Below are 16279 nucleotides of genomic sequence, written 5' to 3' on the forward strand. Positions count from 1 at the left end.
AAAACGAACTTGGTATCTTGATATAATCATTTTCTTATTGACAATAATACTTAATACCCTTCACATTTAACAAATTGATTTTCAATATAAATCTTATCGATGGAAATACCTAACATATCCACCGGCACATAGGAAACACGTGCTGACAAGGCAAAACAACAACCAACGCCACGTATCGGTTCCTCATTGGCCCGTTTGCTGACCTAGCATTCCCGAGTCGTCACCACCCCGCCACCTAAATGAATCTCCTATCTCTCTCATCAAAGTACAGTTCCAGGTTTTGAAATTAAAAATAAACATTTTAAAATCATATTCATTATATTTATCGGAATTATTTTTGCAATAATATAAAATAAATTTGGGGAAAATTTGACGTAATTAGGTTGTATTTTGATTGATGTAATTAAATATATTTATGTAGTTTTAAAGAAAGAAGATAAACTTTAAATTATCATTTACATGGTTATATTATGTTTCGTATTAATTATGATGAATTTCAAGTTCACTCAATAATGGAGTCATTTGAAATTTATTCTACTTTGTGTAAATAATTAAAATATATGTAAATAATTAATATATGAATTTAAGATTTCATTTATTATTCGATTGTTAACAATGTTATGTCTCTCAAATCAAAAAATTAATAGAGGATGTAAAGATTTTATATGTAAATAATAAAAATATGAATTTAAAATTTCATCTATTATTTGATTATCAACAATATTGCTCCACTCAAGTCGAAAAATTCATGGAGAAGGTAGATATTTTATATGTAAATAGTTAAAATATTATTTGATTGTTAACAATATTATTTCACTCAAATTAAAAATTTAATGGAGAAAGTAAAGATTTTATATGTAAATAATTAATATATGAATTAAAGATTTTATCAATTATTTGATTGTTAACAATAATACTTTACTCAGGTCTCGAAAAATTTTCGGAAAAAATAAAGATATCATATGTAAATAATTATATATAAATTAAACACAAAAACTTTTGTGAGACGGTCTCACGTATCAATTTCGTGAGTCGAATCTCTTATTTAGGTCATTCACGAAAAAATATTACTTTTTATGCTAAGAGTATTACTTTTTATTGTGAATATCGGTAAGATTGATCCGTCTCAGATAAAAATTCGTGAGACCGTCTCACAAGAAATTTACTCTAAATTAAAAAGTTCATCTTTAATTTTATTGTTAGTAATATACATTACTAGTTAGAAAGATTCATGGAGGAGTTGAAGATTATCCAAAGATTTTAGAGGCGGGAAAAGAAAATTCAATATACGGATGTGGCAATCAAGTAAATTTATACTAAAAAGAGGTTATTTTCAGTTCTTGCTGCTGTCCTCGATTTCAGCTATAAATGCCGTTCACGTCGATTTTCTCTGTATTTTCCGATCCGCCGTCCACAATCGGAGCTTTCTCTCACGGACACGGCATCTCAATTTTCGTTCCTTTCCCGATAAAGCATCGAAAAAAGGTATTTTTTTTTTGGAAATTTGATTTGAAGTATTGATTGGATTTTGATGCATTCGTTGTAGCAGAACAGCATTGGAGCGGTTCGATCTTCTGTGCATCAACCATTCTCCCTGAGCCTCGGCCAGCATCGAATTTTCGGCTTTTTTGGGTGAATTCTCCAGATTTCTGTTTCCTTGACCTGTTTATGATTTGCATGTAATTAGATTGAGTTAATTGAGCGAGATTGGTGATCTTTTTTTATGTTTGGTGTGTAGTTTGTGTTGATCGTTGGTGTTTGAGTGTCAGATCTCTGCCTTTCGATGTGAATTTGTGTGGATATATAACTGCATGTGCTTTTAGATTTTTGTTTTTTGTGTTTTTTTGTTAAATTGAATTGAATATTTGTGTGCTTGAAAACGGTCGCCTTCGAGTCTTTGTAAACTGATAGCTATATGATTTCTTTTGGTAAAATAGATCAGCTTTGAGTCAGCCTGAAGAATTTGGTGATTTTTATGTATCTTGTGTAGAACGGCACCTTTTTCTGTGTTTTTCTTATGCAGATGGATAGCTTGTTCAAAAAAGAACCTATAAATTTATTCTATTTTTTAGGACATTTTTTAGGAAAGTTGATCAAAATTCTTCTTTTAGCCGATAACTCAGCCAAAGATATGGTTTTTAGCCGTTAACTCGGCCAAAGATACGATTTTTATGAAACTATTACATTTGGATTTGTTTAATAATGAAGGTTTGATCTATTTCCCATTTTTTTTAGCGTAACGGTTAAATGTCTGGTTGTACGCGATTGTGAATCTTAGATTGTTTGCTTAGAGTTGGAAGGGACTATTTAGATGGTTTTAGCAATTAAAGATGCTACTGTTGAAATTCTTTGTGCTTAAATTTCTGAGAAGTGGAAAAGATAAAGTTTTAATTGTGCTGATAGCACGGTGAAAGTCATTTTTTTATTCATCTCGTGTTCTGAATTGTGTATGATTTGGTTTTGTTGTCGGCTATATAATGATTTTGGTCCTCACCTTTGGTTAATGGTTGTGTTGTTGCAGAATTCGTTGCTGAAATGGCGTCGGCAACTGGATGGTTGAGGGGAAGAGTTAAAGCTGCTCCGTCTGGAGACAGCTTGGTAATAATGGGAAACTCCAAGGCTGAAATTCCCCAAGAAAAGAGTATCACTTTGTCATCGTTAATGGCTCCAAAGTTGGTACGTTCAGATTATACGGAAATCTTCATATTTACTCTTGGTCGGAGAAAATCATATTTCCTGCCAACCTGGCTATCAGATTTTAATGCTTGTGATCAAGGTTCTATATTTCTCCATTTGTCCTTTTAGGGGATTAAGAAAGAAAATCTGTTGGTTCTTTTGACATCCATGCATGAACATTTGTTTATGAATAATAAAATTGTGTGCCCTGTTGTCTCGGCTTAGTGGATCCATAAATTAGAGATGAACTCCACTCGCTATTTGTGAACCGGTGCAACTTGGTTATATTAGTGAGCCAGTAAATTTAGACAATAAGTTCACCTCATGGTTGTATGGAGTATGGACTCTCTCTTGCAATTCGTATTAAGAGGGTTTCATATTTGTAGCTATCTTTGGATTTTTGGTTTTGCGACTTGTGTCTGTAGTTTAATCTGGGTTGTACATTTGAATGAGCTTCTATTTTACGCTTTTATTGGACCATCAGTTCTATTTTCTGTTTATAGGGCGCACCACACAGAGGTGGTATCGACGAGCCTTTTGCATGGGACAGCAGAGAATTTCTGAGGAAGCTTAGTATTGGAAAGGTACGATATACTTTAATTTTTGTGTGTTTGAAGAAGTACTAATCATTTGGACCTAATTTCATAGTCTCTTGGAAAGAGATGACCCACATTTATTTGGTCTTTATGCCGGACAGGAAGTCACTTTCAAAGTGGATTACACTGTTTCATCCATAAACCGGGAGTTTGGCACCGTTGTTCTTGGAGACAAAAATGTGGCTTTAGTCGTCGTCGCTGCAGGCTGGGCAAAGGTTTTTCTTTTTCTTTTTCCTCAATTTTCTAGCTTTCTCTTTGGTTTAAGCCTTGTGTTATGTTATTTGTTTCCTTTGCAGGTTAAAGATGTAGGTCAACAGAAAGGAGAAGCCAGTCCTTATTTAACAGAGTTGCTTCGGCTCGAAGACCAAGCCAAACAGCAAGGTGTGGGTCGCTGGAGCAGGGTATGTCTTAATTTTCTGTTTGAAGATTAGTTTATTGAATGCTTACATTGAATTACCTTTTTTACGTGGATGAAATTTGATGCTGCTTCTTCAGGTTGTTTCTGATTTTGTTATAAAATGTTTTGGCCTCATTTCTGCATTTAGGTACCGGGTGCTGCTGAGGCTTCCATTAGGAACTTGCCGCCATCAGCCATGAGCGATCCTGGCAGTTTTGATGCTGTGGCTCTCTTGGCTGCGAATAGAGGTAGTCCTTTGGAGGCTATTGTGGACCACGTCCGTGATGGAAGCACACTTCGTGTACATTTGCTTCCAGAATATCAGTATGTCCAAGTGTTTGTTGCTGGGATTCAGGTATTGAACCTGACTGAACTGTCATACAAGATCAAATTTTCAGTCCATCTTTTTTCCATTCTTAGTTTCCAGATGTTGATTCTCCCAAGTGCAATTTTCAATCAGGCACCATCTGCAGGTAGGAGGGCTCCATCAGAAACTGCCATTGTAACTGACACAGCCTCGATTGAACAAAATGGAGGTTCAGTGGCAGAATCCCCTGCCCCATTAACATCTGCGAGGAGAATTGTTGCCTCTTCAGCATCCATGGTTGAAGTTCCTCCAGATCCCTTTGGTAGAGAAGCAAAGCATTTTACTGAGAGTCGTGTATTGCATAGAGATGTGAGTATTGCTTAGGTATCATTGAGATTTTTCAGTTTAATCTATTAAAAAAATGTAACTATCATGTGATGTGAGTATTGCTTAGGTATCATTGAGATTATTCAGTTTAATCTATTAAAAAAAATGTAACTATCATGTATTTGTCATATTGTTGTTACAGGTCAGGGTTGTATTAGAGGGTGTTGACAAATTTAGCAATTTAACTGGTTCGGTATATTATCCTGGTGGTGAATCAGCCAAAGACTTGGCATTGGAGCTTGTTGAAAAAGTAAGATGAAAAACTTATTACCCCTTTTCGAAAAAGCGATGTATTGGATTAGATTATGATGCCTGAAACAAGAGTTTGAACCAGTGGATCGATATAATATTCGAGCTTACTCTTTAGTCTATTTTTTAAGCTAGTCGTTGAAAGATATTTGTACTGTTAGAATTCCTATTATTTCCTAGTAAGATTTGTATTTAGGATTTTATTTTATTTATTCTATAATAGGAAAATGTGCTAAATCCGGAATTAGTTATTGACAACTGATTTCGGATTCTAAGCCTAATAGAAACAGAATATTTTATCTTAATAGGAGATATTTTATTTTAATAGGAGATTTGGTAATTCTTGTATAAATACCAAGTGTAAGGAATAAAAATATTATTCAGCCAAATTCACAAAATTCACATGGTATCAGAGCTATAATCGATCCGATACTTTAACCCTACGACATTTTTTTTCCGATTAATTCCTTTTTGGAAGCTATATGACTGATTAATCTTCCCCGAGCACTTCGATTGATGGCGAATCTACCACAAAACCAACTGGTGGAGGCCACTCTTCCACCAATCTTAACCAGAATGAAATTTCCACCAATTTTTTTTTCACTACCCATAAGCTTAATGGTACCAACTTTCTGCAGTTGTCCCAATCGGTCACCTTGTTCATCAAAGGACGAGGAAAAATTGGCCACCTCAATGGTACCACGACTGAACCTACCAAAACCGACCCGTCCTACAATGCGTGGGAGATTGAGAATTCCATGGTTATGTCGTGGTTGATCAATTCCATGGAGCCCTCTATTGGTCGCTCCTATTTGTTTCTACCTTCAGCACGAGCTTTGTGGGACGCTGTCAAGGATACGTATTCAAATGTTGGGAACTCGGCTCAACTCTATGAGGTGACTACTAAGATACGGGATGCTAAGCAAGGATCCAAATCTGTCACCCAATATTTCAACGATCTCATGGCCTTGTGGATGGAATGCGAACTGTACTATGACTTTGAATGGAAGTGCTCTGCGGATCATGCTCGGTTCCTCAAATTGATCGAGAAAGACCGTGTGTTCCAATTCCTTGCTGGCCTTAATAGGGATCTCGATGAGGTTCGTGGTCGGATACTTGGCCGGGATCCTATCCCGACTCCGCGGGAGGTCTTCTCCGCGGTTCGTCGTGAAGAAAGCCGCCGTACGGTCATGCCTGGCCCCGACGTCGCCTCTTTCGAGCCTTCTGCCATGGCTACCCAGGCCCCTGCCCCAGCCAAAGTTCGAACCAATGACTCCCGGAAATCAGGCAAATCTGACTATTTTGAGTGTGATTACTGTCATAAACCGTGGCACACTCGGGAGAAGTGTTGGGCCCTACATGGCAAGCCCCCAAAGTTACCATCGAGCTCAAAGACTACTGGAAAAGGTGTCGCTGTGGCTACTACAACCTCTCCACGGTCTTCTACCCCTGCCCCTACGACTTTTTCCGCTGATCAAATTCATCAATTGCTGAGTCTCCTCAAGCCTACTCTCGCTTCCTCATCGACTTCCCATGTTCGTCAAGGTAACATCCCTCGAGCTCTAGCTTCGTTCTTACACCATCGGCCATGGTTTATAGACTCCGGTGCCACCGATCACATGACAGGATGTTCCGAGTTGTTTTCTTCTTACACTCCCTGTTCGGGTCGTGATAAAGTCAAGGTTGCGGATGGCTCATTTTCTTCCATTGCTGGCAAAGGCTCCATTACTATCTCACCCACCTTAACCCTTACCTCTGTTTTACATGTCCCTAATTTACATTGCAATTTACTATCCGTCAGTAAATTAACCACTGATCTAGATTGCTCCTTACACTTTTCCCCTGATGTTTGTTTTTTTCAGGACCGTCGTTCGGGGAGGATGATTGGCAATGCTAGACGAGTGAATGACCTCTACATCTTTCACCACGAAGACGACACTGGTCCCATTAACGATCGACCTTTACACTTAGGCCTCTTTTCTTTTTCTAATGTTTGTCCAATTAAGCTTTTACATTTCCGATTAGGTCATCCGAGTTTTCATTATTTAAAACATTTGTACCCTTCTTTGTTTACAAATAAAAATCCGTCTTCTTTTCAATGTGATATCTGTCAATTAGCAAAGCACCACCGTGTTCACTATCCACCACATCCATATACACCTTCTGCTCCATTTTCCCTTATACACAGTGATTTATGGGGTCCATCTCGGGTCCCGAGTTATACCAATAAAAGATGGTTTTTAACATTAATTGATGATCATACTCGATTTTGCTGGGTATTTATTCTTAAAGATAAATCTGAGGCAGCCCTCACATTTAAAAATTTTCACTCCTTTGTCAAAACTCAATTTCATAACGATATTCAAGTCCTGCGGACTGATAACGGTCGTGAATACTTTAATTCCATCCTGGGAGAATACCTTATCTCTTACGGAATTCTTCATCAAAGCTCTTGTACCGACACCCCCCAACAAAATGGTGTAGCAGAGAGAAAAAATCGCCATTTACTTGAGATTGCCCGCTCCCTCATGTTCCAATATAAAGTTCCTACTCGTTTTTGGAACTATTCCGTGTTAACCGCTGCCTATTTGATTAATCGGCTACCATCCAAAGTCCTTCGCTTTAAAACTCCTTTTACATTGTTTCACTCCTACTTCCCGCAGAACCGCACTTTTACCTCCGTCGACCCTAAAGTTTTCAGTTGTACTGCCTTTGTCCATAATACATCCCACACTCGCTCCAAGTTCGATCCAAGAGCCGTAAAATGCATTTTTTTTGGTTATGCTCCTACGCAAAAGGGCTATAGATGTTATAATCCCATCACTAACAAATCTTTTGTTAGCATTGATGTTTCGTTCTTTGAAAACATTCCTTACTACGACTCGGTTACATCCCAGAGGGAGTGTGACCTTCCCGACCCTATTCCCATACCATTACCCACTCCCTTCATAACTCAACCTTCTTCGGTGTCTACCCTGCCCTCTGACCAGGCCCCGGTTCTTCAGGTCTATTCCCGGCGCCGCCCTCCTGCCGTTACTTCAGGTCATGCCACTCCTCTACCATTGCCTGATTCCACTTCGACCGACGATCCAAGTAATACATCTTTTCCCTTACCTACCCCGGTCTTTACTGATTTGGATGTTCCGATTGCTCTGCGAAAACCGACGCGGGCTTGTACCAGGACACCTTTATATCCCATGAATAATTTTATTTCTTTTGCTAACCTTTCCACTTCCTATTGAGCCTTTGCCTCTGCTATACAGACTACCCGTGTCCCTACCTCTATTGATGAGGCCATGGAGGATCCGAAATGGAAGGAGGCTGTTATGTCGGAGATGGATGCCTTGCCTACTAATAATTCGTGGGAGGTGGGCGTGTTACCCGCGGGGAAGCGTGCGGTTGGCTGCCGCTGGATAGTTACAATCAAGTATAATTCTGACGGTTCAATAGAGCGCTTCAAGGCTCGGTTAGTTGCCAAAGGTTATACCCAAACTTATGGGGTGGATTATGAGGAGACCTTTGCCCCGGTGGCTAAGCTTAATACTGTCCGTGTTCTACTCTCACTTGCCGTTAACCTTGATTGGCCCCTTTATCAGCTTGATGTCAAGAATGTTTTCCTAAATGGTGAGCTTGAAGAAGAAGTTTACATGAAGCTCCCTCCGGGCTTCCTTGCAGACTCTCCTCCGGGTCACGTTTGTCGCCTTCGTAAGGCTATTTATGGCCTTAAGCAGTCTCCCCGGGCTTGGTTCGGGAAGTTTACATCAATCATCACTACCCACGGTTATTCTCAGGCTCAATCGGACCACACCCTGTTTTTTAAGCACTCTTCTCAGGGTCTTGTTTCGATTTTGATTGTGTATGTCGATGATATTGTTCTTACCGGCAGTGATCTTCCGGAGTTAGCAAGGCTTAAAGGAATTCTCAGTTCTACCTTTGTTATGAAGGACTTGGGACCCCTACGTTATTTTTTGGGGATGGAGGTCGCACGCTCATCTGAAGGGATTGCTCTGTCCCAAACCAAGTATGTTCTCGACTTACTTCGCGACACAGGTCTCCTACATTGCAAACCTGTTACTGTTCCAATGGATCCTAATGAGAAATTGTGCGACGTTCCTAACGCTGTTCCCGTTGACAAGTCTCGGTACCAACATTTGGTAGGCCGCCTCATTTACCTTGCACATACTCGCCCCGATATTGCTCACGCTGTGAATGTAGTCAGTCAATTCATGCATGACCCTTATGCACACCATCTTCAGGCTGTTTTTCGTATTCTCCATTACCTTAAGGGTACTCCGGGTTCGGGCCTTCTTTTTCGCAAGAATTCCTCTCGGAATGTGTCGGCCTATACTGATGCGGACTGGGCAGGTTCGGTTCATGATCGCCGCTCCACGTCGGGTTACTGCACTTTTGTTTGGGGAAATTTGGTCACCTGGAAGAGCAAGAAACAATCTGTTGTTGCCCGAAGTAGCGCGGAGGCAGAATATCGAGCTATGGCTAACGGTGTGTGTGAACTATTGTGGCTACAGATTCTACTTCGGGAGCTGCATATGTCCTTCACTACTCCTCTCCGGTTATTCTGTGATAATAAGGCTGCTATCAGCATTGCTCATAATCCAGTTCAACATGACCGGACTAAACATATCGAGATTGACCGTCATTTTATCAAAGACAAGATTGACACCGGGGAAATTTGCATTCCGTACGTCCCGTCCGATGGTCAACTTGCTGACATTCTTACGAAAAATCTTCATCGACCTCAGTTTGACTCTTTTAAATCCAAGATTCGCATGATCGACATCTATGCATCAACTTGAGGGGGAGTGTTAGAATTCCTATTATTTCCTAGTAAGATTTGTATTTAGGATTTTATTTTATTTATTCTATAATAGGAAAATGTGTTAAATCCGGAATTAGTTATTGACAACTGATTCCGGATTCTAAGCCTAATAGAAACAGAATATTTTATTTTAATAGGAGATATTTTATTTTAATAGGAGATTTGATAGAATATTTTATTTTAATAGGAGATTTGGTAATTCTTGTATAAATACCAAGTGTAAGGAATAAAAATATTATTCAGCCAAATTCACAAAATTCACAATAGGAAAATGTGCTAAATCCGGATTTAGCACATTTTCCTATTATAGAATAAATAAAATAAAATCCTAAATACAAATCTTACTAGGAAATAATAGGAATTCTAACATGTACCAAATTGATCCCCGATTGAGACAGTAACTGGAAATGAAACTATAAAAAAGTTGATTGGGGTGCACAAGATTGCATTCTGCTTGTAATGATAATCTGGTGTCAGATTGCTGTTCTCGTCATAAATATGGTGAATCAGAATGGAGTATGTGTGGTCACTTGACACAGTCTAAATTCCCACTTGCACTATGAACATTCTCTGATATTCAATCTGCAACAGTTAGTGTTTTGATCTATTTCGCTCTGAAGACTTATTCCTCAGAATTTCCTGTTATGATGTTTCAGGGTTTAGCTAAATATGTGGAATGGAGCGCAAGCTTATTGGAAGATGATGCTAGAAGGAGATTGAAGAATGCTGAGCTTCAGGCAAAGAAGTCTCGGTTAAGAATGTGGACTAACTATGTTCCCCCTGTGTCGAACTCGAAGGCCATTAATGACCAAAACTTTACAGGAAAAGTAAGTCACTCCAGGTGTTGACACCATTCACCTCTCTTTTTTTTTTGTTTCTGCCCTTTTTTCACAGAAACTTAGTTTTGATCTTATGCAGGTTATAGAAGTTGTAAGTGGGGATTGTATCATTGTTGCTGATGACTCATTGTCATTTGGAGATCCATCTGCTGAGCGACGAGTCAATCTCTCAAGCATAAGGGGTCCTAAAATGGGCAATCCTCGGAAAGATCAAAAACCTGATCCCTATGCTCGTGATGCTAAGGAATTTCTGAGAACACGCTTAATTGGCCGTCAAGTATGGTTTTTGACATTTGATGCATTATTTTATGTGCCATATTTGTATTATAATATTGGCTCTCTTTAGGTGCATATTTCGATGGAGTATTCTAGGAAGGTTAGTTTGGTAGATGGGACTGCTGCTGCTTCATCCGGAGCAGCTGAAACAAGAGTTGTGGATTTTGGATCTGTTTTCCTTCCATCCAAAGATGGGATTGAGGCCGCATCTGGAACAAGCAGTCAACAGGCTGGGACAAATATTGCTGAGCTATTAGTGGCTCGTGGTTTTGCCACAGTTGTCAGGCACCGTGATTTTGAGGAGAGATCTAATCATTATGATGCCCTTCTTTCTGCCGAATCTCGTGCAATTTCTGGGAAGAAGGGTATGCATTCTGCCAAAGAGCCTCCCGTGAGGCACATAACTGACCTGCTAACGGTTAGTATTTTGCCATATTGAGTTGCTGATACTATTTTGTGTTAAATAATTTTGTTGTGTTTATATTAATTAAATTACTGAAACAAGTGCTTTCTGTCCTGTGTTTGAAATTCTCTCAGGCTTCTGCCAAGAAAGCAAAAGACTTCTTGCCATCTTTGCAACGCAGTGGGAGGATAACTGCTGTTGTTGAATATGTGCTCAGTGGCCATCGATTTAAAATCGATATTCCCAAAGCAACCTGCAGCATTGCTTTCTCATTATCTGGGGTTAGATGTCCTGGTCGTGGAGAGTCTTATTCTGAGGAAGCTATTTCATTTATGAGGAGGAGAATAATGCAGAGGGATGTGGAGGTAACATTGTCCTTTTCTCATTAGATTCCAGGATTTTGCTTTCACACCTTACCGTATTTTATATTCTCTTGCACTAGATTGAAGTAGAAACTGTTGATAAAACTGGAACTTTCTTGGGAACCCTATGGGAGTCCAGAACCAATATGTCAATACCGCTTCTGGAAGCTGGCCTGGCAAAGCTTCAATCTTTTGGCAGTGATAGGATCCAGGATGCTCACCTTCTGGCTCAGGCTGAGCAGTCAGCAAAACAAAAGAAGTTGAAGGCGAGTACTATAGGGTTTAACTTACGTTCCTTGTTCACACCTTTTTTTCCTAATAATATTTTCAATTGCAGATATGGGAAAATTATGTAGAGGGAGAGGAAGTTTCTAATGGTTCAGCTGTCGAAAGAAGGCAGAAAGAAGAGATCAAGGTATCTGGGCCTTACAAATGCTCACCTTTGATGTTGTCTTTTGTTTCTAATGGTAATCTTTTAGACAACATGTTCTTTCTTAGGTTGTGGTTACCGAAGTCCTGGGAGGTGGTAAATTCTATGTCCAGTCCGTTTCTGATCAGAAGGTGGCTGCAATACAGAAGCAGCTTGCTTCTCTAAACCTTCATGATGTTCCTTTAATTGGGGCCTTCAATCCTAAAAGGGGGGACATTGTTTTGTCTCAATTTAGTGCGGATAGTTCTTGGAACCGAGCAATGGTAAGATGCCATGCATGTGGATGCTCTTTAGATTTGTTGAAGATAATTTATGAATATGATCACAATTTCATATTATTCATCCCGTACTTTCTGTAAGTTTTATAGTACTACTTGAATCAAAGTTATTGAACTTGAAATATATTGGACTGGACAGTGATTCTAAAGTTGACTTGTAAATATTTTAATGGTATAATAAGACGATTATATATTACCTGAAATTATTTTGCTTGCTAGTTTTGGTTGTTGTTTGAACGTCATTTGTAATTATTATTGTTTGCTGGTTTTCATTGATAATTTATAAAGCTTTAGTGTAAAATAGACCATATGTTGACCTGAAAATTTTTATTTGGGGTATTTAAGTAGATTGAAGTTATAAATATATCCCCCGTGTTCACCATGAAAATTATAAATTTGTTACTGTTTCTTTTCTATTTTTTTAACACATTATTTAAAATTTGAAGATTGTGAACACTCCTCGAGGTGCTGTTGAATCTGCCAATGACAAGTTTGAGGTGTTCTACATTGACTATGGAAATCAAGAAACCGTTCCCTACAGTCATTTGCGTCCTCTTGATCCATCAGTATCCTCTGCCCCAGGCCTCGCTCAGCTTTGCAGCTTGGCATTTGTCAAAGTTCCTAGCTTGGAGGACGACTATGGCCAAGAAGCGGCCGTTCGTTTGAGTGAACACCTATTAAGTGCTCCAAAGGAATTTAGAGCCCTGATAGAAGAAAGGGACACTTCGGGCGGAAAAGTGAGAGGACAAGGAACTGGGACTATATTTATGGTTACATTGATCGACACAGAAGCTGAGATCAGCATAAACGCTATCATGCTGCAGGTTCGACTTACTCCTATTTCTAGAAGCATTTTCTTAAGTTCTCCCTATCTTTATGCTCTAACATTTTGAATGATCGATCATCTATTTTCTTAAGTTCTCTTTCAAGTTCATGCTGCGAATCTTTTTTTCACGTGCTTATCTTATTTAGAACAGGAAAAGTTTTATTAGTTAGGTTGTACTCTGTTCATGACCAAATACCTGAACTTCTCAGGAGGGACTTGCTAGGTTGGAGAAGAGGCGTAGATGGGAACCCAGGGACAGACAAGAGGTGTTGGATGTATTGGAAAAATACCAGAAAGAAGCACGTGAGAAGAGACTCGCGATGTGGGAGTACGGAGATATTGCTTCCGACGATGAGGATACAGCACCACCTGCCCGCAAAGCTGCCGGAAAGCGGTGAACACTTGCTTTTCTCAGTCTGTACCGATATTAATGCGTCTCGAGTATGAACCTAAATCTTGACACAGGCAGATGACTTGTCATATAGAGAAGTTTAAAGTTTAAGTCCACCGGTACTGACTATTGGTTGGTAGTTGAGAAGAATTTTGTTTGATTTTTGTTTTCTTGATTCGTATTTTTTAATGTTTAGGCTCGTAATAAGGTTTGACCTCCAACTTGTCTCCTGCTTATTATCAGAGATGCTTATTATTAGAGATGACAATAGATCGAATTTGAATAGACTTCCATATACTTTGTCCTAATTCTCGTATTTATGGATGACAATGGATTGGATTTGGATACAATTCCATATTCTTTTCACATCTTCATCCTCATTTATTATATCCATCATCATTCTAATCGGATATTCAATTTCATCTACATCTCCACACTTGTTAGAGGATAGAGGATCCATATTTTACTCAAATATCTTATTATCTTTTATAATTGTATTTTCTCTATTTTGAATTATTTCGAGTAAATTATGGATATTTATTTGATAACGGAAAGAAAAAATTAAATTTAAATATTAGTAAATTAAAAATTATAGATAAAAAAACAAAATAATAGAAATAATTTATTTTCACGTAATTATCTTACAAAAACATCAATTTTATACTAATAATCTTTTTATTTCATTCAACAAATNATAACTCTTCAAATGTATTTTATTTTAAAAAATGGCATCCATTTATTTAATAGTGTGATTATAAGGTGTTGCATGATGTGTTTTTCAAAGGATGTCATTTTTTAAAATAAATACGTTGGAAATATTAGAACTTTTAAATGCTACCTATGGATGGGCCCGTCTATACCGAAGGTACGTGGCCTTGTGATTGGAACTCAACAGGCTCTTTTACGTCTATTACGACTACATATATATTTTTTTAACAACTTAAGGGCCGAAGCTGTACTCGAGTATTTCACATGTACATTAACCTATGATTCTCAAAGTGGCAAATCGTATTCTACAAAGAAAATGAGAGATTTAAGAAAACAGTGAATTGTTTGTGCTTTCTTTGGATGGGAAAAATTGCACAATTCTTCCCTTCAAACTTTGGTTTAAATTGAAACAAAAAAAAAAAATCAAAACCGAAGTAATAGGAAATCGAAGGGGAAATCGAGTTTATTATTTTAGATAAAATGTTTGTCACAAATGTGTGAAAGGAAATTGGGGAATTGTGGGTTTGTCCCACGTAAAAAAATAAAATGATATAGAAAAGATTATATTGTATTATATTTAATGGAAGTATAAGAATGATTGGTCAAGACACTCTTTCTCACTTACGTTGGTACAAGGAAGTCGGTGCAAAGGGTGCAAATCAAGTACCTGATTTGAACTCGAAAAGTGACTTGTGCAAGCGTACTAGCACGGCCTGAGTGCGTCGAATGTCAGATCTGTCAAGACAAAAATCGATTACATCTTGTGAAACATTTCATATATCTGACTATTGGTGATTCATCTTAGTGATGGCGGCCTTTCGTATGTATGCTATTAGCTTATATGAATAGATGATATGTCAAGCTTGAAAACATAGCAAAAACATCAATTTTCTCCCTAGTCTCATCCCTACTTGCTGCCTCCTGCTTGCTCCCTGCTCTTTTTGTTGAATTCAAACAAATTACAACCAAAGCTTTATCAAGAATCATACGCTTAAAATAATACAAAAGTTGATATATATTAAAAGGCATTTTTGTTTATACTCAGTGAACTCGAACTCCATATTTGAAGTTTTACAGCAACAAGATGAGTCTGTTGATTAAAGCTTAGTGGGTTCGTGAATTTTTCGAATAAGCTTGCAAGAGTGAGTAGAAACATTAAGCAAAACTTAGTCATCAAAATTTCCTCGATTTGAAAGCCAATCCACGTAGAAGTATGAAAACACCACCACATCCCAATAAATGTTCTCTTATACACTGTCACACAAAACCCAACAAAGGAAAAAAAACAAGTGATCTAGCAATGGATGGCAGTGCATTTTTACTCCGGTTCCCTAATTTCGGGGGATGATAACTGAAATCGTCAAAGCCTTCCTAATTGTCACGCCTATTGTTCCTTCGCCGAGGAGCAGTAGATGCGGAGGCATCATCATTCTGCTCGTCCTTCTCCTCCGAGGTCCCTTGATCATTCGAAGTTTCTGCAGCGCCTGTCTTCTTCTCAGCCTCTGCACTAGCTTTAGCCTAAATTCAACAATCAATTCATACACAATAGAAGAATATATTAGTAATTAGTAAATAATAAAAGCAGATGTTGAGCAAAACGAATTGGTAATGGCTCAACCCACAGGCTTCTTTCCACCAAAGATGAGATTCAACAAAACTGTGAAGATGATGACAACAATGGAGACGAGAATTCCAATCGTGAGGTATGGTTGTTTCTCGGCCTTCTCAAGCAGGTCCTGCATAGATAAAAGACTAGTCTTAGAAATCTGAAATCTGAAATCTGCCAGAGGGAACTAAAAAACAAGAAATAGTGCAACTTACCAATACTTTGACTTTGTGCTCACCCAAGAAGGGAAGGTCTGCAGCTTTGTAAAGGTAATCAAACACAATTTTCTGAAACAATTTACCAGTAGAACGCTCAGTTTAAAACCAGTATACAGGAGCAAGAAAATGATAGAACGGTAGGAAAACATAGCAAGACTCCATGATTACCTGGACCCCCTTAAGCCCATCTGAACTAGGTTCCTCGGTCTTTTGTTTCTCTTTCTCTATGTCAAATTTCGGTTTCCATGCTGTTTCTCGGTACAATTGTGCAACTTTTTCATCGGAGGCTATCAGAATATTGTCAAACAATATACCATCTTGCATTGTCCAAATCTCAATGCCAATTGCTGCAATTGGATCAAAGTTTGGTTTGTCCAGTTCGAAGTACTCTGGGTTTCCAATTAGCTGAGCCTTCCAAATACCCTTGTAGTTTGGGTTCTCAATGAGCGGAGGCTGCCATTTTCCTTTGTAAGCAGGATTCCTCTTCATCGGC

General features: G+C 38.4%; 2 protein-coding genes across 8 annotated transcripts; one reads left to right on the top strand and one right to left on the bottom strand.

Moving 5' to 3' along the window:
• The first annotated feature begins 1236 nt into the window (after positions 1–1236).
• Positions 1237–13604, top strand: LOC140991493 (ribonuclease TUDOR 1-like). Of its 7 annotated transcripts, none has more exons than XM_073461463.1 (18): positions 1363–1485; positions 1550–1632; positions 2522–2676; positions 3180–3260; positions 3374–3487; positions 3569–3673; positions 3818–4024; positions 4130–4345; positions 4506–4613; positions 10106–10276; positions 10368–10565; positions 10635–10982; positions 11102–11332; positions 11410–11595; positions 11667–11744; positions 11828–12022; positions 12484–12861; positions 13073–13604. In XM_073461463.1, the coding sequence occupies exons 3-18, from the start codon at positions 2536–2538 to the stop codon at positions 13259–13261; spliced, it is 2946 nt and encodes a 981-aa protein (XP_073317564.1). In that variant the 5' UTR covers positions 1363–1485; positions 1550–1632; positions 2522–2535; the 3' UTR covers positions 13262–13604. The 7 variants fall into 7 exon arrangements, with proteins under 7 accessions (XP_073317562.1, XP_073317561.1, XP_073317563.1 ...); XM_073461464.1 differs by having other exon boundaries at positions 1383–1485; positions 1547–1632; XM_073461465.1 differs by having other exon boundaries at positions 1397–1485; positions 1555–1632.
• A 1513-nt stretch (positions 13605–15117) lies between these two features.
• On the bottom strand, positions 15118–16275 carry LOC140991616 (calnexin homolog). Its single transcript, XM_073461690.1, has 4 exons — positions 15955–16275; positions 15784–15855; positions 15585–15698; positions 15118–15480 (listed from the first exon to the last, which is right to left on the bottom strand). Exons 1-4 carry the CDS (start codon positions 16273–16275, stop codon positions 15334–15336), a joined length of 654 nt encoding a protein of 217 aa, XP_073317791.1. The 3' UTR covers positions 15118–15333.
• Positions 16276–16279: the final 4 nt, after the last annotated feature.

This window comes from Primulina huaijiensis, chromosome 13 (genome assembly GCF_012295235.1).
Source record: "Primulina huaijiensis isolate GDHJ02 chromosome 13, ASM1229523v2, whole genome shotgun sequence".
NCBI classification, from domain to species: domain Eukaryota; kingdom Viridiplantae; phylum Streptophyta; class Magnoliopsida; order Lamiales; family Gesneriaceae; genus Primulina; species Primulina huaijiensis.